Source organism: Gopherus evgoodei, chromosome 9 (genome assembly GCF_007399415.2).
Source record: "Gopherus evgoodei ecotype Sinaloan lineage chromosome 9, rGopEvg1_v1.p, whole genome shotgun sequence".
NCBI classification, from domain to species: Eukaryota; Metazoa; Chordata; order Testudines; family Testudinidae; genus Gopherus; species Gopherus evgoodei.
In genome coordinates, this window is record NC_044330.1 from 52,441,948 (window position 1) to 52,463,753 (window position 21,806).

General features: G+C 50.9%; 1 protein-coding gene across 1 annotated transcript in view; it reads left to right on the forward strand.

Annotated features, from left to right (window-relative positions):
* Positions 1-13,089: 13,089 nt before the first annotated feature.
* Positions 13,090-21,806, forward strand: part of TSPEAR (thrombospondin type laminin G domain and EAR repeats) — a 68,752-nt gene continuing 60,035 nt past the window's right edge. Inside the window, exon 1 of the mRNA XM_030575807.1 lies at positions 13,090-13,601. Coding sequence (XP_030431667.1) covers positions 13,508-13,601 — 94 coding nt within the window. The 5' untranslated portion in view covers positions 13,090-13,507. The remainder of the gene's footprint in view (positions 13,602-21,806) is intronic.

Genomic DNA, 21,806 nt, shown 5'->3' on the forward strand with positions numbered 1-21,806 from the left:
CAAGGCCTCCTAGATAGTATGACCCAGCCAGCATTTAACTAACTGTCTCTTCTGAGTAAAAGAAAATTAGCCTATTAGCAGGGCAAAGGTCTCTGCAATCTGGGAGCTCATTCAGTGCTAGAGGCAGAAGGAAGAGGAGGTTTCTCTTGCTAGATCTTTTCCCAGGTCTAACTTTAACAACAGGATTTCCACACTGCAGAAAGCCATGTCTGCAGCTGATGTTTGTTTCATGAGGTGTTTGAGGTTTAAAGGTAGCATATTTCTGCAGAGGAGCGTAGTCTAGTGGATAGAGCACTGTCCTGAGGGTCAGAAAACCTGGGTTGTGTTCCCAGCACCACTGCTGTCTTGTTTTGTGACCTTGAGCTAAATCTGTACCTTGGGCCTCAGTTCCTCCTATCACCATTTATCTGCCTTGTCTATTCAGATTGTAATGGTAGCAGCTGTCCGTTGGGCCCATGCTCTTTGTGACAGAGCACTGAACTTCACTGGGGACACCAGGCGCTTCTATAATATAACCAATATTCAGCAGTTTCCTAGGTGATCTTAAAAATGAATGGTGGAATTAACTAACTACCATGGTTCACTTATTGTCAGAGGATATCTCCTCTGACACTTCCAAAATGTATGAGAACCTATTCTCTTGGAGGTCTGTGGCTGTCTAGATGCTGGTGATGAGGTAAGAGAGAGGCTCTGTCCGAAGGCTGGTATCCAGAAGGTACAGTGAGGAGACACACTGTCAGTTATTTGATTTGACCTGACAGCCAGTTCATTACACTTACTCTGGTGCAAGCAATGTGGAGTTTATTAAATAAACCCAGTAATAAACAGGGTAGCAGCAAAGGCCTGCAGCAGTTAAAGGTGTGCTTCGGTATTAGAATGCTGAAGTGCAGTGGCTGTGTGAACAGCTGCAGTCGTGCTTACGTGTGATTTTTGTCATGAGTCTTGTGATAGCTTGTGTGTGTTTTTCCCTTTAAAGCTGCTGTCAATGTGGGAGAATCACAGCTTCCTTTGCAAAGACAAAGGAAGCGTCTGGCTCTTGTGGTTGCTCAGAAAAGCTTAAAACCATGACCTGAGTGCAACCTGAAGGCTCAGAGACCAGAGTGTAAAGGGAAAGAACAAACCTTTGTGATCTTAAAAATCACGTCTGTGACCATGTCTCGGGGTACGTCTTCACTACCCGCCATATCGGCGGGTAGCAATCGATTGCTCGGGGATCGATATATCGGGTCTCATCTAGACGCGATATATTGATCCCCGAATGCGCTTATATCGATTCCGTAACTCCACCAACCTGAACGGAGTTGCGGAATCGATAGGGGGAGCCGTGGACATCAATCCCACGCCGGGAGGACAGTGAGTAATTCGATCTTAGATACTTCGACTTCAGCTACGTTATTCACGTAGCTGAAGTTGCGTATCTAAAATCTATTTTCCCTCGTAGTGTAGACCAGGGCATAGAATGAGAAATGTAGGCTCAGCCCTCTGCGCTAAGGCAGGACCAAGTAAACGTAGACCAATCTGGTCCATGTTTGTTCTTAAACCTCCAGTGAAGGGGATTCCACAACCTCCCCTGGAAGCCTGTTCCAGAATTAACTACCCGGAGAGTTAGACAGCTTTTCCTAATCTCTAACCTAAACCTCCCTTTGCTGCAAATTAAGCCCATTACTTTTTCTCCTGCCTTTAGTGGAGGTGGAGAACAATTGATCCCCATTCTCTCTTAAACAGCCCTTCACAAATTAGAAAACTGTTATCAGGGACTCTCCTCTGTCTTCTTTTCTCAGGACCAAACATGCACAGTTTTTTTAACCTTTCCTCATAGGTCAGGTTTTTCTAAAACCTTTGGTCATTTGTTGCTCTGCTCAGGACTCTCTCCAATTGTCCACATCTTTCCTAAATTGTGGTGCCCGGAATTGGACACTATGCCCACGAAAGCCTCCCCAGTGCCTAGTAGAGTGGAGCAATTACACCCCCCCCCGTCTTACATATGACACTCCTGTTAATACACCCCAGAATGTTAGCCCTTTTGACATTTCATGACTGTACTGTGACCCCCAGGGGTCAGTCATGAAATGCAAAAAGGGCTAACATTCTGCGGTGTATTAATAGGAGTGTCAGGTTTGTAGTGTTCCACCTTTCACTTATTTCAGGGGAGGGCTAGTGACTGAGGTCAGGAAAACAGAATAACTCAGGCTGCCTTTCCCCAGTGTCAGTTTCAGGACTTTGTGTTAGTGTTTAATAACGCCCTCTTTCAGTGCAAGCGGCCACCCCTGGCAGTGCCGAGGTCAAATGCTAAATGGTAAGCTTCCAAGCAAGCTGTGCCTTGCAAACCTTTCAGAGGGGGACTCCCTGGCTTTGTAGACAGAGGCTAGTCTTCCTTACTGAGAGCACTAACTCTCAGCGCTCAAGGCCGGAGCCAACAAAGCGCCAAGGCAGGTTTTGTCCCAAGATGAGCTGCTTAGCAGTGTACAGCGCTCCTTCAGGGGCCATTCACCCAGCCGCTTTTTATTAGATTTCAATACAGGGAACCCTTAGGCTTGCATCAGTACCATGTTTACAATGGCACTAGTGGCACCATGGCACCGGGCCCAAGCTCAAAAGGGACCACGGCCCAGCCCACTCCACCTGTGCTGCACCCGGAGCAGCTGGCTCCTCCCCCACCACTGCTTGCTCATCTCAGCCGGCTCAGGGCTTCTCTCTGCCCCTGGCCCCACCTGTCGGCTCCACTGTACCCCCTGATCCCTCCCTCGGCCTGCTACTTGCTCCTCTCAGCCAGCTGAGGGCTCTCTCTGCCCCGTCACTGACTGGCAGCCACCGGCAGAGATGGGGACGGAGAGGAGCCTTCAACTGCTGCCACTCCAGACCGATGACCGTCCGCTTCTGGCTACCCAGGGGCAGGGTCCTCCTCTCCCTGTCACTTTGCTGAAGCAGTGGGCTGGGGGAGTGGGCAGCTGCCTCCCCCACCATCCCATGCAAGGAAATGCCTCCTCTGCCACGGGCACCACCAGCACCAGGCGGATAGGGCTGGGTGGGGCCCCGGGGAATGGGGTTGCTCTGTGCTCCAGAGCTTCAGCTGTCCTGCCCCCCTAGTGCTGTGCTGGGATGAGGGGTGGGCTCAGCAGGGCCACGGCTGAGTGGGTCGGGGGTTGCTGGGCTGTGAGGAGGTAGAAGGCTCAGGTGCAGGGCAGTGGGGGAGGTTTGTGTTTTGGGATGCTGGACAGTGGGAGTTTGGGGGGTGTTGTGTAATTGTGATGGGGCTGTGGGGAAGGGTACTGGGCAGTGGGGGTAGGGGAGAGCTGTGTGTGGTGGGGTAGGGGGCAGTTGGGGGGTCTGTGCACTGTGGAGAAGGGCAATGGGGGTGGGGGAGATCTGTGTGTGTTGGAGTGATAGGCAATGAGCATTCTCTGTGGGGTGATGGGGCTGAGGATGGCGGGTGCTGGGTAGAGGTGGTGGTGTGCAGGGCACTGTGCATTTGTGGGCAGGGGTGCTGGGCATAGCAGGTCCCGGGGGGGGGACTGTGTGGCATGGCATGGTTCTGCCCCCAAGGGAAGGGACACGCTGGCAGCACAGCACCAGGTGGGCTAGTGTGCTTCTGGCAACTGCCAGTTTTGTAAATAGTGCCCTCACACTGGGTGGAGCAGGTCCACCCCGGCCATGCCATGCCCCATTGCCCCTGGCTGGCCCCTTGCTCCGGGGACTGACCTCCCTGTGCCATGTTCCATTTCCCCCATGAGGGCCCACAAATATGTTTGGGGCCAGGCCCACAAAAGATTAATCTGGCCCTGGTTTGCATGTTAATTCTGATTGTAGCTCCTGACAGAGGGAAGGTTTACACATCTGTAATTCTTCCCTGTCTCTCAACACCGATTGCACCATGTTCTCTGTCAGCCCACAACCTCTTCCCACAATGTGCAAAGGCTGTGTTTTATAAATCACTTGCGAGTCAGCGTGCAAGAGAAGGGCCAGAACCGTGTGTGGGCAGTGCTCTTCATGAGAAACGGGGAACCAAGCCTCGGCATTCTCGTGTTTGGCCTCAGGAGCTCAGTTTATTGCTTTTACAAGGCAGATCTTTTTAACTGAGGTCAAAATCAAATAATATATTTTTCAAAGGACACTTTTGTCACCTTGGCAGCCTTCTGCAAAACACAGCTTGGAAATAACAGAGCCTGGACACCTCAGTCTGGTCCAATAAGGAGCTTTGCAGGTGAGCAGTATCTCTACTCCTGGCTTACGTGCATCTGGCACAGCCTGTGGCTCTGATCTGAAGCCTGCTGCGGAATGGGAGTTGTTTCAGGGACTCCGCAGGGCTTTGGATCAATATGTGTCTGACATATACGTGGCTGTAGCGTGTGCTTGTTATCCACACACAGGCAGTGCAGCTCATGGTCTCTCACCTGTTAAACTGAGCATATTGATAACATATAATTACTGCTTCTTTGGAGAGAACCACAGATGCGATGGTGATACTAGTTGGAAAAGAGCCGAGGCAAATGCTGTTGTTAGATACATAGGAGGAGGAGACTTCACGGGTTTACATTGTGTCAGAAGTGTCATTTTCCACTTCTTGTCAGTATGCTGCTGGCCGTCATGCTGCCCTTACTGCTGGCCAATAGGAAATTGACAGGAGTTGACCTGCAGCTGGGGGGAGATATGACCCTGTCTAGCTACATGTAAGTGCTTCGCTGCTTGTGACTCTGGTGGAAACGTTTGCAATGTGAAGATTTTACCTTCTCTGGTCGGGTCTCTCTCTCCTCCCCACTCCTGGTCTTTTCAATATTTTCACAAACTTTTCCTTATTTTTTTTCCTTATGGCAATAAACCTTGCAAAAAAGATACCATGTTAAAGAAAATTCCAATCCCTGCCCCCACCACCATTCACTTGTTTATTGGTGCAAAAATTTCCCATCCAGGGTCCACTCCTAACTATGCCAGTGGCCGAGGCACAGAGCTCAGGAATTGCACTAAACAGTTGGGTGAGGTTTCACCTTTAAGCCAATCTAAGAGCTGGCTAAGAAGGGTGCCTAGCCTGTTATTTTTGTTACTCTCTCTTGCCTGCTCCACACTTTGATCTGCCTGTTGGTCTCATCACCCATGATGTCTCCTCTTTCAGACTGCAATGTCTGGGAGACAGAGACTCTAATGTTCCACATGTTTGTACAGCGCCTGTCACAACAGGGCCCCAACCTAGTTGGCGGATAGGCACCACTGCAGTATAAATGGTAAATAGTAATAAAAAGAAACGGATGTTCCCAAGATAAACTGCATCTGTATCTCACTGGGTACAGTCTCTTTACCCCAAACGCTACATTTGGCAAGTGGATCTGTGTTTAACGATGCTTTGGGCATCGTGGACTAGGAATAAAAGCAAATGAAGATGCCAAGCTGATCTGCACTATGCAGGATGGAGGTTAGTCATTCAACCACTTGTGTGGCCAAATGGATGTTTTTGCCCGGGTATTTGGTCCAACAATGCCTGAACTTTGCAGCTGCTTCTTCAGCTGGGGAGAATGAGGGGCAGAAATCTGATCCAATGGTGAAAGCAAACCAAGGGATAAAGGTCCAATCCAGGCAGGTACGGAGGACCTTTGCTCCTAGGATCTTCAATAGGCACAGAGAGCACTCAGCACCTTGCAAGACTGAGCCTCTAGCCAACTGCCTCCTACAGAGCTGCTCGGGGAAGCTGGACATGCTGTAGTGAAGTGCAACACTCTGCTCTGCAGGTTAAAGACGGTTTCTGCTGAGACAGGGCTAGGCAAAAAGACTAGGAAGCAGAAATCTGTTTGGGGAACTCTTGGGTGGTTTGTCGCTGACTTCAGTGGGACCAGGATTTCACTTGTTCTTTTTAAAGAAGGGGCATTGAAGGTATTGAAAGCATCCAGAGGCTGGGCTGTACAGAGAAGGTGTACCTTGTACTAGGGGAACAGGGTTAAATGGCAGCTGCTGAGAACAAAGGCACAGGAGTGGATGTGACTCTTGGCTGCAGCACAGGCTGCGCAAGCTGAGGAGCTGATCGCCTAGGCCGAGGCTGGTGCAGCATGTGGGATGGATGGTGGGGGAGAAAGAGGGCGTGTCAGAGATCAATAGGGCTAAAGTTAGTACTCAGGAGCCAGCCCAGCAGCATAGTCTACTGTGACGTGGGAACAGCAGGGCTGGTTGCCCCCATAGAGGGCAAGCACAGGACAGGGCCTATGAGGAGAAATCTTCACAAGGTTCCCTTCAGCCCATTGGAGAGAGGGAGCTGGGTTTGTGCCTCACTGAAGCAGCTTGGGGGCCTCGCCCCTCAAACCATCCCCAGGACCCACACAGACTTGAAGAAGCTTCTGCTCAGAAGGCCTCTGGGCTAGGTCCTGTGCCCTCTACTGCTCTCCTAGAGCTACCCCAGCTAGCGGTGCCCCTGTACCCCTCTGAAAATAGGGGTTCCTGGTGCATAGGGGGCTCTAGTACAGTGTTATAGCCTGAGACGGTACCTTCCCTGGCTCTACTTCTCTGACTGCCTCCCCTCCTAGCACGGATCCCTCTGGGGCTAGGACAGAGACAGGGGTCTAGGTGGCACCATGATGGGATGGCAAGGTCCATGGTAACTTGCAGATCTAGAGGAATGACTGAGCCTAGAATATGTAATTCTGACCTCAGCAAACTGGATCGCAAGGCTTTTCTTCCTGCAATCGCCCATGCAGGCCAACAGGAGACAAGGCACAGATTACAGCTGTTACAGAATGGTTTATGTTTGATGATCAAATGAGCCCTGCTGGAGAGCTGCTACGGCAAGGCTGTTTCTGGTGCAAACATTGGCCTTATTGCCTGACTTATAAGGCCCCGGGTAGGGCTCTGATCTATCCATCAAGCACTAACGAGCTATGTGTGGCTCCAGGAAAGTTCGTGAACTGGCAGAGGTGCAATGCAAGTCCATCATACCAGCTGGTGATTCCCTTAGCTTGGCGTTTCATTAGAGTAATTAATTCATGACCTACAAGAATCCTAGGGCAGATCTCAGCCCTGTGGAAGGGATTTTAATCCCTCCCCTTTGAACAAGCAGCACGACTTGCTGCTTCTTTCTGGGACCACAGGGTCCCTGTCACTTCAGTGGCATTACGCGTGATTTAGACCAGTGTGGGCAGAGAGTCAGTCCCTGGGGGGTATTTCGATACATCCAAGTGCAGGCTCTGGTACTTTTAATGAGCTTTGCGCGCATGGCATCCCACACAGTGTGAGGGAAATACAGCCCTTTTGAACAATAGGGGGCACGTTTTAAACGCAATGTAAGAGACTTAGGGCCCGATTCTCATTTTCACTCCAGCCCCTTTGCACCACACTGGCTGGAATTGTAATTCATCCCCCATTATGGCCTGTTGCACGCCTGGAGCGATGTGGTGGGGTTAGTGTGACTGAAAATCAGGTTCTAAAATGTCGTTGTCTGTGCGGTCTGAAGTAGGAAGCACCTGTTATTTGTCATCTTCCCCTATTTGGGCTCTTGCCTCCTGAGTCTTCTAAGGATCTTTGTTCCAGTCCCCTGCCTGGAGCCATGCTAGCAGCTACAAGGAATGATTTGGAGCCTCTCTTGCTGTAATTTATACAACTGAATGAAAACGTACCTTGCTTTGTCAAGGCTTCTTTCTCTACCTGAGGTTTCCCAGCTGGCGTGGAAGCTGCTTTGAAAATGACACCTGCACAGCAACCGTCTGTGCTCAGCTGGCTCCCCCGCCTCCCCTTCGAGCAGTGCTGAACAGCTCATGCAGTCGTGCAGGGGCAGTTTACTGCTGGTTTGCAATTCCCAGACATGTCCATCTCCAGCACTGGCAGGCTGAGCAATTGCTCGTGGCCTTTCCCAGCTGACTTCCCCGTGAAATGTGGAAAGCATGGCGCATTTAGGGAGGTTCTCTTGGGTGCAGCATTGCAGTGAGGCTTTGAGGGAGAGGATGCAGAGGCCCAGTCTGTATAGACAGCATTGGCTACCGCTCTGCATGGCTCTTTTCTGGGCCTCCTATGGGAGCCACTCTGCCGTTTGCTGGCTCCTGCTGCAAATACTCAATGGGTGATGGAGGGATTCCCCAGTGGAGTTAATACAGATCAAAACTCTATTAGCTCCCAATCACTTAGAGGCCAACCTGGAAGTTGGCCTGGTATGCTGGTGATTGCTGCACCAGAGTGCAATTACTGCCTGGTCTACCGTGCCCCACCTCTAAAACTGTGTAGGGTCCCTTCTGCAAGTCACCCATGGGGGAGGAGCCGGCAGCACCCCCTGTCTGGGGGATTCTCCAATGGAGAGTCTTGCAGGCCTGGCTTTATCACCACCTTGTCCCATGGCACATTGACAGCCCTGCCAGCATAAAGTGTCTGCACTTTGGAACAGCAGCGGCTCAGTCAGCTGAGGGAGAACAGGTCTGGCCATGCTCAGAAGTGCCCTCTTCTTGTGCCTGGGCTTCCCCAGCTCCTCCGGCTGTGCTGCTGGGTGTTCTGAGAACACGGCGGCCGACAGGGCCAGGATGCAGCTAACCCCAGGGCTGGATGGCAGTGACACGTGGCAGGATCTGCTAACACTCCGGGATGTCACCGGGACACAGATTTCCACACCAGAACAGCCTGGACTGGGCCTCTGGAGAGCTGGCTTCTATTCCAAGCTTTGCTTATGACCTGCTGTGGGACCTTGGGCTGGTCACGGACCCTTTCTGGGGTTCAGTTCCCAGTAGGTAAAATAGGGCTAGTTCTCCTTCTCTATGTCACCGAGCTGCTGTGAGGTGGAGTCCAGGAAGGCCTGGGAGGTGCTAGGACTCGTGTGATTACTCCACGAGAGTCGACACGCCATTGGGAGTAAATAGATGGCTGTGGTTCTAGCTGGGGGGTTGGACTAGAACTTCCGTGGCCCAGATTCGGCCGCGCACCCCAGCCCCCACTGTTGAAGTCCATGGGTTTCACAGACAGCAAGCGATGGCAGGATTTGCCCCCGTGTGTCCCCTGACAGAGGCTCGACAGAGAGAGGCTGTGGTAGGGCGGTGCAGCCAGGTGTTAGCTAAGTGATATGCTTCATGACGAAAGAACTCTTTCCACTATCAGCAATCAAATCAAGGCTGAAAATGGACAAGGCAGGAGGATGCCCTGAGACATGACGAATAGCAAAGAATCATTGGCAGGAGAAATGCATTGTCCTGATTGAAAATGCCAGCACATTCCTGGTTCTGATCAGAAGCCACCATCCAAGGCCTCCCCCAGAAATGTATTGTACGTAGTATCTTTTTGCTTCAACATCATGCAAAAATATGGATCCCCGTTTCTTATTGAACACTGTGGTCTAGTTCCCCAACTCTATGAACAATGCCACTGAGGTTGAAGCAACAAGGGCAAGCAAACTCCTCCATGTCAGGCATGCTAACAGTGCCAGGCCAGGATTTCCCAAGGGATTTGAAGACACGATTCCCATTGGCGTGTCACTGAACTCCCCAAGCCACCTTTGAGAGTGCCACCCTTTCTTAATGATCAGTTTGGTTTGCCTGTCTTACAGCAATGGCAACAAAACTGGAATGTCTAATGACAGAGGCCAGGCAAGCAGTCAAAGAGCAGAGTGCTCCGTTAACAGCCTCTTTTATTGTCTTTTATGCTGATAAACAGAGCTTGGCATTTTCTCAGCCTGTTGCTGTACTAGTCATCAGCTCTCTTGGCCCCCGGAATGTGCCTTCACCCCCCAGCTGGCATGTGGGACGAGCGATTTCTCATACACGTTGCCTTCCTCCTATGGAAGCACGAGACAGTTACAATAGCATCAAACATCTGTAGCCTGCTGAGGACCGTTCCACTCGAGGGCTGCCTTCATGCACACACATGTGGCTGGTGCACATGGCACATCACTGCTCCAGTGGAGGCTGATATCTCTGAGCATGGACCTCCCATGGCAGCGTAGGCAGTGCTTAGACTGATACCTCCCCTCCAGGTGCTACTGCAGGGAGCAGCTGGGACTTCCTGGGTGCCCTTCCAAGGGAGCGTCCCCTGTAGGTGCTCTAAATGCACACATGCATGCCCTAGGCCCCAGACGCTTCTGTACCCCTGGCTCAGAAGGGGAATGTGTTGTGCAGACAGGACAGCTCAGGACACATGGCATTTGAGATGCTCAGCATGGTGTGCATGAGACTCACACTTTCCCTGTTGCAGGTTCTGTTCTTACCTCTGCATCAGCTGAGGTCACGCAGTTGCTCTTACCTTATTTATAAAATGGAAGCTGTGATTAGACTGCCTAGGAGGGTAGGTGTCTGAAGCCTTGGCCAACGAGCAGGGCTAGGAATTGCACTGAAATATAAACAGCTCAGAGGTGAGATTGGAACCTTCCCAGCTCAGTGCAAGTCCGCTAACCTAAAGGGAATTTGGAGAGTCTCTCCCATACCACAGTGACCAACTTTGCGACTTGGTGGAATCAAACTCGAGCGTGCCTGAGCCCTCTGCTTCTATACTATGCCCCTGTCTCTGAAGGCCAGGGTTTGTAATCCCAAGCCACACTGAGACATGCAAAGCATTTCCTCCTGACTAATCGTGGGGCACCCAGAATGCCAAAGGGATTAATAATTTACCACTTATTGCTCCCAGTTGCAGAGCTGTCACCTGTCACCATGTTCCCTGCTGGCATTCATTTGCAAGGCTTGCATGAGGGCCTTGCATAGTTTGTTACCTGAGAACCGTCTGGGACAAATTCAGAGATTTCAGCAGTCTTGACAAATATCAGCTGTTTTCTCAGAAAAATGCAAGCAGTGTGTGAGCTAGCTTGAATTTCCTGTGCCATGGGCTACCATCAGCCTTAGATGTGAATAAGGAAACACACTTCCCAGCCTATTTTATACACAGAAGGATCCATCCGTGAGTGCTTTTATCCAGCTAGTATAAATTGGGTCAGTCTGGCAATTACGCATAGCAGAACTCTCCCAATCTCTCCAGGCCTTTGCAGAGGTGGCTGGAGAAAGAAACACTCGGTCAGACTGCATGGTAGATAAAAGGAAATACTTTCCCCCTACACACAAGAAGCCTGTGGAACTCATTGCCACAAGATCTCAAGAGCTAAGCAGGACTCAAGGAAAAGGACCGTCTGTTTATATGGATGAGGGGATGTCTATAGTTACATTAGACAGAGGACAGGATATGCCAAGCTCTGCTGAGGAGGGAAGGAGGAACTGGTCATTCCATAATTGCTCAGTGGGGGGTACTTACCCCTTCCTTTGAAGCAGCTGGTGCTAATCACGGTCTGAGACTGGAGCCCAGCTCTGACCCAGCCTCTGAGAATTCGCTTCCTCCAATCTCACCGTCAGACTAACAAGGATAATGTCACTGTTCCTTTGTTGATGATTGTATTTGAATGCAGGTGTTAAGTGACCCAAGCGGCTGGCACAGGCACCAGATAGACAAATATATAGATTTGGCTGATCTATGTCTTTTTATGGAAAATCGTCAGCGATGGCCTAAACCAGCCTGTGGCTTCAGTGGAGATGCTACGTGCTGACACACCTGAAAATCAGGCCACATAAGAGCTGCCTAAGGATTAAGGCCCTGATCCTACAAACATTTACTCACATGCTTAACTTCACACACATAAGTAGCCCCACTGAACTCACTTGGCCAAATTCTCATTTATACTAAGGCCCCTTGCTGGCAGTAGGAAAGGGCCTTAAAATAAGTAAATTACACTTACACCCTTAGCAGCCTTAATGTAAGTAGCAAGAAGGCCGAATGAGAGTGCCTGTGTGTGTTTGTGGCACCTAACTTTAGGTACCTGTCTTTGATGCTACTGGCTTGAGGCAGTGTGGTCTAGTGGATAGAGCACTGAATGGGGACTCAGGAGACTTGGGTTCTAGATCTGGCTCTGCCACTGGCCTGCTGGGTGACCTTGGGCAAGTCATGTCCCCTTCTGTGCCTCAGTTTCCCCACCTGTAAAATGGAGCTAATGCCGCTGACCTCCTTTATAAAGCACTTTGAGATCTGCTGCCAAGCACTATACCAGAGCCAAGGTCCATATTTAATCTTTTATGTTCATGTAATTAAAAAAAAACAAATGCAAGTTGAATAAAACAAGAACTTTAAATGGCAAGAACAAAGGAAAAGGAGGAAGTGTCAGCTGAGTTGCATTAAGTGCATTAAAATCAGCATTAAGTCCCTCTGTGGTCCCGACTCTGCGTGAGTGCTCCATCGGGGGGGATCCATGCCCTCACACACACCGCTTGGCCAGAGTAGGCCCCACGAAGAAGCCCATCATTAAGTTGTCGTCTTGAGTTCTTTAAAAAACAGATCAAACCCAAGTTTTAACTGAAACTTCTTGGCAGTTCTTCCTGGACAGCAGTTTTCCATTTTGTAACTTGTCTTGTAGGAGAACTTGGAGGATGCTCACTACATTGTTCTAAGAATAAGTCTCCTTTTTTTTTTCTTTTTTCTTTTTTTTGTGTGGCTACAGAAACCAAATGGAGCTTGCTGCATTCGAGGAGATTTTCCATTCTCAGTCTGTTTGAATATTTTTACCTCCAGAGTTTCTAAAGCGACACTCTTGAGCAGTTCTTTCTTCAAGTGCTTCCCTTCTAGCAGATCAGGTTTTGCTGTCTGGCATTTAGGCAGGCAGTTATTTCCTTAAGCTATAATAATATTCAAAGGGGATCCCAGCAGCAGCTGTGCAGCACTGCCTTGCCAGGAATCATTAAAACAAAACCTTTTTGCACAAAAGAGGGGTGTAATTAAATAGATGGGCTCACTCCCACCCCCACCCACACCCTTGTGTGCTAAAATGCACTAAATGCAGACACTAAAGCACTCAGGTGCGCAAAGTCGGGTCTTCGCCTTGTTCCCATTTGATTCCTCTCTCTGATTTCTCTGGAGAGGGAAATTCCTCTACCGAAGATTCTCACCACCCCCAACCAAAAACAAACAAAAAGAAACAACCTCAAGAGGGCTGGGCAAAAGATACAAAGCTCTCCAAGGCGGTGGGACTCCTCCTCTTGACAACTGGCTTCTCCTTTAAATATCTGCAAAGGCAGGATCCAGTTAGAGTTGCTTTTGTGGCTGCTGGGGGAAAGTCTGTTCTCCTTCGGGATGGGGCACCGGCCTCTCCGGGGCTCACCGACCACATGTGCCAGTTAAAGCAGGCAGTTCCTATGCATCCTCTTTTCTGAGCCTACCATCACAGTGCTGATTTTTCTGCTTCCTTCTGGAAACCTTTCCTCTATCTAATGCCGGCTAAGAGGCCAGACGGAGACGGGGATCAGCCGGCACCTGTGGCTGTGAGGAGAAGGAAAGCGGAGGGGCAGGCTGCGTGGCCAGCTCTCAGAGGAGCAGTTGAAGCTGTGAGGCTGCTACAGTGAGAACCTTGGCAGAGTCGTGCTCCCGGAAGTGCCCTGGGGGCGTGGAGGATGAGGAGGTCTCCAGAAGTGGTTGTCGTGTGAGCCGGCTATGAGAAATTGGAGCGGATTCCTTAGCAGAGTGCCACCTGCTTGGGGTCTGAAGACAGGAGGGCAGGAGTGTTCCTGTGCATGGATCTGGTGAAGAAGGCCCCCTGATGTCTGCTTTGCTAGTGGTCTGGGCTGTGCTCCTGCACTCGGGGTTCACCAGCTACCTGGCCAGCGGAGGGACATCATGGCAACATTGCACAGGTAGGAGCAGCTTGTCATGGGGGTTAGTACAAGTTGTTTGATAAGCAATTATTAGCCATCTTGTGGAGGGGCGGGGGGGAACTGGTTGTAGAGGAGCTTGCAACCCACCTTCCAGCCTCTGCACTCAACGCTGCCCTTCCAAATCTGGGAGATAATCACAAACATGTCAAACATTCCTTGTCTGGAAGAGCCACAGCTGCAGTCCTTGGACCCTGATGTGGAACTACACCCAGCATGGCTCAGCCATTGACAGTGTCCTCTGGCCCTCACCCTTCAACGCTGGCTCTGACATAGGGGCGAATGAAGCTGGTGGACATGCCAGATATTTTGGGTCTGCCGTGAGAGCCCATGAGTCCTGTTTGCCTGGGAATTTGATCCAGTGAAGTGGCCTAATCCACACTCAGAGGCACAGCTGGGTTTGTTTCCTTCTCCCTCGAGGATCTTGTGCTGCCCCTCTGGACAGTTTGCTTTGCTTTAGCTTGGCTTCCAGTCACAACAATCGGCGACCTCAGTTCAATGGCACTCGGAGTTTTTGGTGAAAAAAATCCCTATGCCGTAACCTATGGATGGAAATTTGTAAAAGCGGGCAGGGCATCTGACTGAGCCAGAGTTACGTGAACTGCTGGGTCTGCTTGTGGGCTTTTGGCTCTGCAATTTATTAAAGATGACCTGATTTCTCTGCTAACAAGCTGGCTTCAGCACCATGCCAAGTATTGTGATGAATAGCATGTGCCCTGCCATTCATCCAATGACCTCCACTAAAAATAAGGGAGGAGATCAGGCAGTCCGGGCTTGGAGTATTACAGCTGCCATTGGCTGAGCGCTGCAGAAGATGTGGCCAATAGTTACACAGATTTGATATGCTGTTGTCTCTGTGGCCTGTATTGCTGTAGAGGGAATGTGTGAGGGTTGTAAGCCTGGGACGGAGGCAATTGCCAGCCTTCTGGATTTGCTGGTGTAAAAGGGGCGTGGAGCTATTGACGGTGACAAGGGCTTCATTTGGACCAGCTAGAGCTATTTCAGAATCCAGCCCAAATGTCCTCCATCCTGAACTGTCGTCATAGCAACCAGTCTGGGTGCTTATCTGGCCCTCTGAGCATCACCATCATTAAGAGGACTTGATCCTTGCAGTCCCTGCCTCCCGGGGTGTTTGGTCCCCATTTAGTAGGCAGGGAACCTCGACACAGGTGGATGATATCACTTAGCAAGGTAACCCAGGAAGTCCATGGCTGAAGTGAGAATGAAAGGTGGGTCTCCCAAGGCCCTAGCTCTTCACTCATCTTTCCAGTAGGGGCTAGTTCCAATTCCTCCCATCAGCAAATCTCCCCAGGGACTCCAGAGTCCCATGTTGCAAGGTGACAGCTGACAAAGACGGAGTTCCTGGTAGGGCCGTGGTGGCTGGGAGTGGGCAGGCTGGATGGGGGCATGGAAGGGGGAAGAGTGGGCAATATAGAGCACATGGCACTGGAGGAGGAGTGGTCCTTGTGGGGCTGCCACCTTGTTCTCCTGCCTCCAGTGGCATCCTCTGCTTGCAGAAACCCATAAATACAGCATGGCAGGGACAAGACTGTCTGCCCATGTGCGGGAGGAGAGCTGCAAGCGAATACAGCTGGGGGGAATCAGGATTCAGGCAGGTGGTGAGGAGTGTGTGAAGGGGTGAACCAGCACTGTGATGGAACCGAGATGGTGGCTGGGAGCTGGGGAAAGGGAAGACTGCTGAGTAGAATGGGGGTGCAAGGAGGTGAGTGGGTGTTGGGGACTGGCCATGATGATGAAGGATGGGCAGTGGAGTAGGAGCAGGACTGGCAGTGCTTTGTGCTCAGGTGGTCCCTAGCCCCCCTGGCAGAGACCTGCCATGGAGAGCCAGTGGGCAAAGGGAAGGCCGACATTTCTGCTGCACAGCAGCCACAGCTGATTAATGAGTGGGGCCACTTAGCGATGTGTCCCCATGCAGCCCAGCCCCAAGCAGTGCCCCTGAGCTGGGTGTGGGGCAGCAGAGCAGGTGCAGGTGGTGATGTCTGCCTCTCCCCATCCCACAGGTTGGGTCTGCCAGCAGCTCAGCCCAAAACCCCATTGCCTCCTTGCTTCATGTGCATGCTGGGTTTACAGTGTTGGGTGCAGACAGGCTGACACTGGGGTGTTGGGAGTCTGGAGGGAGGGGCAGCAGCAGATTGTGTCTTGCTGCTACGGTAGGTGAGAGTAGCCCTGGTGGACGGTGGCTCTCACTCTTCGGACTCTGCACAGACCTGCAAGACACTGCTGGGCCCAAAAGTTCAGCGGCAACGCCCCTTGTAAATGCCACTGTGGATCCTGATCTGCCGTGCTTTGTAGGTCTTGTATGAGACAGGGCTTGAGCTGTGTGCCCATGGCAGGCCCATGCCATTGAGCCCATATGCGCTGGTTCAGGTCCACACACTGGGAAGAGGTTTGAATCCCTTTCTGGACAGGCTGTCCCTGGGATCCTTTGCCATGGCACTGCTGTAGTTAGTCATCTCTGCAAGGGGAGAGTCAGGGCTCATTGTGAGCCCACAAGCCTGAGCCTGCTGCGTGTAATAACAGTGCAGAGTGTTTATCATCTTTAAGTGCTTTGCAGGCACTGAACACCCCTCCCAACAGCCCCAGGAGGTACCTAAGTAGGTGCTATTATCCTCACTTCACAGCTGGGGAAACTGAGGCAGAGATTAAGTGTTTTGCCCAAGGCCACAGAGAAGTCGGTGTCAGAGCCAGGGTTAGGCTCTGTTCCTGCTGCTCAGGACCAAGTGCACACTCTTGCTTCATGATCATCTTGGAATTGGAGTCAGTTCTGTCCCTGCTGCTCTGGCAGCTAAAGCAAGCGGCAGCAGCTGCATTCACAGTGTGCTCTCTGAGCGGCTTTGTGACACGCTTAACACAAGGCCTAAATGAAAACACTAAGAACGGAAGGGTAAGGAAAGCAGCCCTCAATACCCAGGCCCTGCCCACAGAGCGCCAGCTTCCTTGCAGGGAATGGGTAACATGACCCAATTCGTATCGCAATATTTCAGGGTGGATGTTTCTAATTGAAGAGATTGCCCCAAAAATGACAGCTGGGAGTGGGAGCAAGGGCTGTGTGGCCAGTGCCGCCTCTAGAGAACAAAGCAGGGTAGGGTGGAGGATAAAGGAGAGAGAACAGGGACAGGGTTGCAGGGGTGCTGGCGCAGGCTGGTATCACTGCGATTCGGAGTGCATCTTCTGGTGAGCTTGCTGTGCCCTGGGTGCCATTTTAGTGCTGCCCCTAGGATGCGAGGGGAGCTGCTGGGGGTTCCCATTCACAGAACCTTCTCCACAGCTGTACTTCCGCATATGGGGCACAAACCCCGAGGGGCTGGAGGGGCAGAGATGGGGAAGGGGCTGGGAGTTTATGCCAGTGTTATGTCACTCAGCTCTCAGAGGGTTTGATGGCCCATGGAGGCAGGTGTGCATCTCAGCTGGGGGAGGAGGCCTAGCAGCCCAAGGCCACATCCATTCACTGTAGCGCTGTGACCAGTGAGCGGAGGACCCCAGCATAGCTGAGCCGAGCAAATAGTCCTGTGATTCAGGCCCTTGAACCTGGTTCCTGTCACTGTCTTTCTCTGGCCACAGATTCCTCCCTGGCCCTGACGCAAATTTAGTCCAGACTGGCACATTTCTGCCAAAAGATTGTTCTGACAAACTGGCATTTGACAAGGAGATGAGGGGTTGGTTGGGGGGCATGGGACTGGCTGGGGCCAAAAGCCAGGGAAGGGATGGTGGGGGGAGGCTTAGATTGGATGAGGAGCCCAAGGAGGGAATCTGGGTCTGGGAGCCAGTGGAGGGGGAGGGGAAAGACTGATCAGGCCAAGAGTTGTGAGTGGGGAACTGGGACCAGCTGGGCAAGGGAATGGGAAGGGGGTTGGGCTGTGAGGAAGGGTTAGCTTAGTGGTTTGATCATTGGCTTGCTAAACCCAGGGTTGTGAGTTCAATCTTTGAGGGGGCCACTTAGGGATCTGGGGCAAAATCAGTACTTGGTCCTGCTAGTGAAGGCAGGGGGCTGGACTTGATGACCTTTCAAGGTCCCTTCCAGTTCTAGGAGATTGGTATATCTCCAATTATTACCTTTTACCTTTATGTGAAGTCTGAGATTGGAGACTGGTCCTGGGTAGGCAAGGATAATGGGACTGAAAAAAGGAGCTGGTGGTGGGGAAGAGCTGGGCCTGGGACAGGGACAGATTGGAGGAGACAGGGCAGAAGGGGAAAATGGACAGAAGAGCACACTCCCCTCCAGAGCATGAAATGGAACCTCAGATGCCTATGAACTAGGACTGGCTGTGAAACCTACGGACATCCAGATGGCAAAGTGCGTGTCTTGCCCCCTTTTATGCTGGTCCACACAGAGGATAACAACCTACTACTTCTCTCAGGTACTCTGTTAGCTCGAGGGACAGAGCTCTGTGCAGTGATATAATGGTTCCAACTCTGCTGATTAATCAGAACGATGCCACAAGATGGAATTTCTGTTTTTTAGTTTGCTTTGTTAAAAATCTAGGAAATGACCCACAAAACAACTATGTTAAAAGCACCTGATTAAAGTAGCCAGATCAACTTTAAGTTTGCCTCTGCAAACTTAATTTGGCCCTCTGGGGTATATGCATTATGAGACAGTTTTTAATTACATGATCACCTCCTATTTTTTCCACAGGACCCCTACCTCATTCAGGGCACAGGACGGAGTTGCTCTGGGGATGAGTCATGGCGGCGTAGTGAATGAAGCTTTTGTCTGTAGGCCCTGTCTCATTTGTTGCAGAGACTGAACGATGATTAGTGAACGAGGCAGGGGCTTGCAGGTAGAGAAAAGGAGATCTCATGTTCAGGCAGTGGAATGCTGCCCTGGAGAACTGGATTCTGTCCCTGCCTCTGCCACAGAATTCCTAGGTGTCTCAAACTGAGCCCCACAAATTAGTGGAAACTTTTGACCTTAATCACTCTGTGCCTCCGTTTCTCAACTGTAAACTGGGGATAATACCACCCCTATCATTTCACAGGGCTGTTTCACAGCACTTGGATACTATAGTGATGAGGGCCATAGAAAAGACCCTGGGGAGATTAATAATTGTGCCTTTAGAAAATAGTTTGAATAGTTTGCAATAAATAAGTTCTGGGGTCACACCCTGAACAACAAGGAGAATACTAATATTGAATGGCTGCTCATTAAGTGAGCACCATCCATCCTGTGCACTGAATGAGGCAGGTATCCTGTGGAAAAAAATACTATGTGATTATGTCATTAAAGACCATACCATAATGCACACACACAAGGGGCCACATTCAGGTTGCACGGACAACATTAATTATGGCATTTCCTAACTATTGACTTCGCAACCTTACTAGTGTTCTTTTCATGCAATTATTTTGTGTGTAAAATATTTAATATTATAAAAATGAAACCTTTCAATAAGGTCATTTTAATCTTTCCAAATCAAAACATTTTGGAATTTCCATTCTAGGAAAATTTCCAAATTTCAACTTTTCCTCCCACTTTAGACCAAAAACCAATTTGGAAAGTTCTGAATTTCCCTGGGACAGAAATTGTTTTCTGGGAAGCCCTAACACTTCGATTGTCCCTAATGTTAAGAGCTGACAATCTCACTTTTATATGTTTGTGCTGTGCCTAGCACAATGAGGCCCTGAGCCGGGACTGAGGCTATGAGAGGTCACTGTAATACAAATAAGACAGCCTCTTTCAGTGACTTGTAGTTCTATTCTGCTCACAGAAATAACCATGGCTGTATGCAGTGTAGGGGTAGCTGTGTCAATCCTATGATCATAAAGAGATAAGGTGGGTGAGATCATAGCTTTTATTGGACCAGCTTCTGCTGATGAGAGAGACAAAAATGTCCAGTAAAAGAGATGACTTCACCCTCCTTGTCTCACAAAAATGACCAGACTGGTTTGAGTGCAGGTAATGTTTGCTGTCTGCATTGGCAAGCACGGCTCTAAATACACCACCACATTCAGCCAATTCCTTATGCACTGAAATGCACCTATTTTCTTGTAAGAGCATTCAGACTTTTTTTCTCTTATCTGTGCAGTGCTTCCACCCTGAAGAGAATAGTGTCCCTTTTTGCCAAAGGTAAGCGGTAGCTCACCAGATTCCAAGACATGAAAGTAGCCAGATTTCAAGATCTTTAAACTGACAAACTGCTCTAAACCACCCGAGCTGCTGCTCTAATCATTAATGAGGTTTTGTGTAATCACCAGCTGTGTTTTAATAATTAACAGGCCGGTAATGTGGGAGCTGAACCAAAACACAAATCCTTGTCTTTGGTTTTCATTGAAGATCGACTTGGAGGGATGGTGGCTCTCCAGCATATTAAAATCTGACTGCAAGCTACGGAAAGCTTGGGTGCAAGAACAGCTCCCATTAATACAACTTATGAAACTCCTCATTCCAGATGCATAGCCCTGTGGGAAATGAACTCCGCATGATTCATCTGCACAAAGCAGCTGTGATTAGGGAAAGAATCCATGAGTTGCTACTGATGACTCTGTAAATCCATACAGAGCTGGAAACCCAGTCCTAGGCCCCTGGTTCTTCAACCTCAGAAGTACAGATGTCTCCCACATGAGCCAAAGAAGATCACCCTCTGCTGAGAGTTGGCTGGCCACAGGAGAACATCACAGCCCAGGCCCACTGCTGACAGAAATTCTGGGCCCCAGGGCAGAATAGTCAATGGGCTCTCCACACGTGCACAAGTCACGCCTGCATGGATGTGGCCTGCCTGACCTTTGGGTCGTGCTACATCTGTGCTGGCTGGTGCCCAGCAAGCTGCCAGCTCTGCTGCTGGTGCCCAGTGAGCTACTGGCTGCGTTGCTGGGCCTGCTCTTCTGGCATGGCCAGGGCTTCCACATGCCCACCTGGTAGGGTTGCCAACTGTCTAACTGGGAAAACCCAACGACCTTTGCCCTGACCCCTTACCCCACATCTTCCCTGAAACCATGCATCTGCCCCACCCCTTCTCTGAGGCCCCACCCCTGTTCACTCCATCCCCCCTCCCTCCGTCACTCGCTCTCCTCCACCCTCACTCACTTTCACCAGGCTGGGGCAGGGAATTAAGGTGTGGGGTGCAGGTTCTGGGAGGGAGTTTGGGTGTGGGAAAGGGTGAGGGGTTGGGCTCTGGGAGGGAGTTTGGGTGCGGGAAGGGGTGTGGTCTGTGGGAGGGAGTTTGAGTGTGGGAAAAGGTTGAGGGGTCGGGCTCTGGGAGGATTTTCCGTGTGAGGTGCAGGCATCTGGGCTGGGGCAGGGGTTGGCACTGGGCCAATGGAGCTGCGTGAGTTGGTTGCTCGGGACGTGGGGCAGCACGCAGAGACCCCATCCCCAGGGACTGCAGGGACGTGCCAGCCACTTCCGGAAGCAGTGCAGAGCAAGGGCAGGTAGGAAGTTTGCCTTTGCCCTGCTGCGCTGCTGGCCGTGGTTGGGGGCCCCCTGGTCCTTTGAAATTGCCTGGGCCCCTGGTCAATGCCCCTTTCTTCCTCTCCTGCCCCGTTGGAGGTCCTTTCACAGCATCAGATGCATACAAAGTTGGTGCATGCATTCGGCTGGAATCTTCTGTAGTGGCCTAGCTTTGGTCCTATTGAGTCAGCGGGCGTTTTTAACTATTGGCTTCAACAGGAGGTAAGTTAGGTCAGCGGTTCTCAAACTGTGGGTTGGGACCCCAAAGTGGGTTGCGACCCCATTTTAATGGGGTTGTCAGGGCTGACTTAGCCTGAGCCCCACTGTCTGGGGTCGAAGCCTGAGGGCTTTGGCTTTGCTCCCCCCCGGGCAGGTTTCTTTGGCCCCTCACCTGGGGCGGCAGTTATCAGGCAGGCTCAGGCCTCGTTCCCCCCTCCTGGGGTTGTGTAGAAGGGGGTTACGGTGCAATGAGGTTTGAGAACCCCTGAGTTAGGTCATTGCTGAGCCCACCCTCCTGATAGGTCAGACTGTGCAGCAAAGTCAAAGCTGTCTCACTGCTAATGCAGCAAGCAGTGAAACGCTTTGGACATCAAGCAGCAAAACATGAGATGCCATTGCAGGCTGGATTGCCAGCTATTAGATCCAAGAAAAGCATCGGGACCCTCCAGGATCTTGGCATTGGCCAAGGCTGAGCTGATAGGCTTCCGTTGCCAAGGCTCAGGAAAGATGTGGCGCTGCCCCACCCACCCATCCTTGTGATACTAGGCTCTGGAACAATA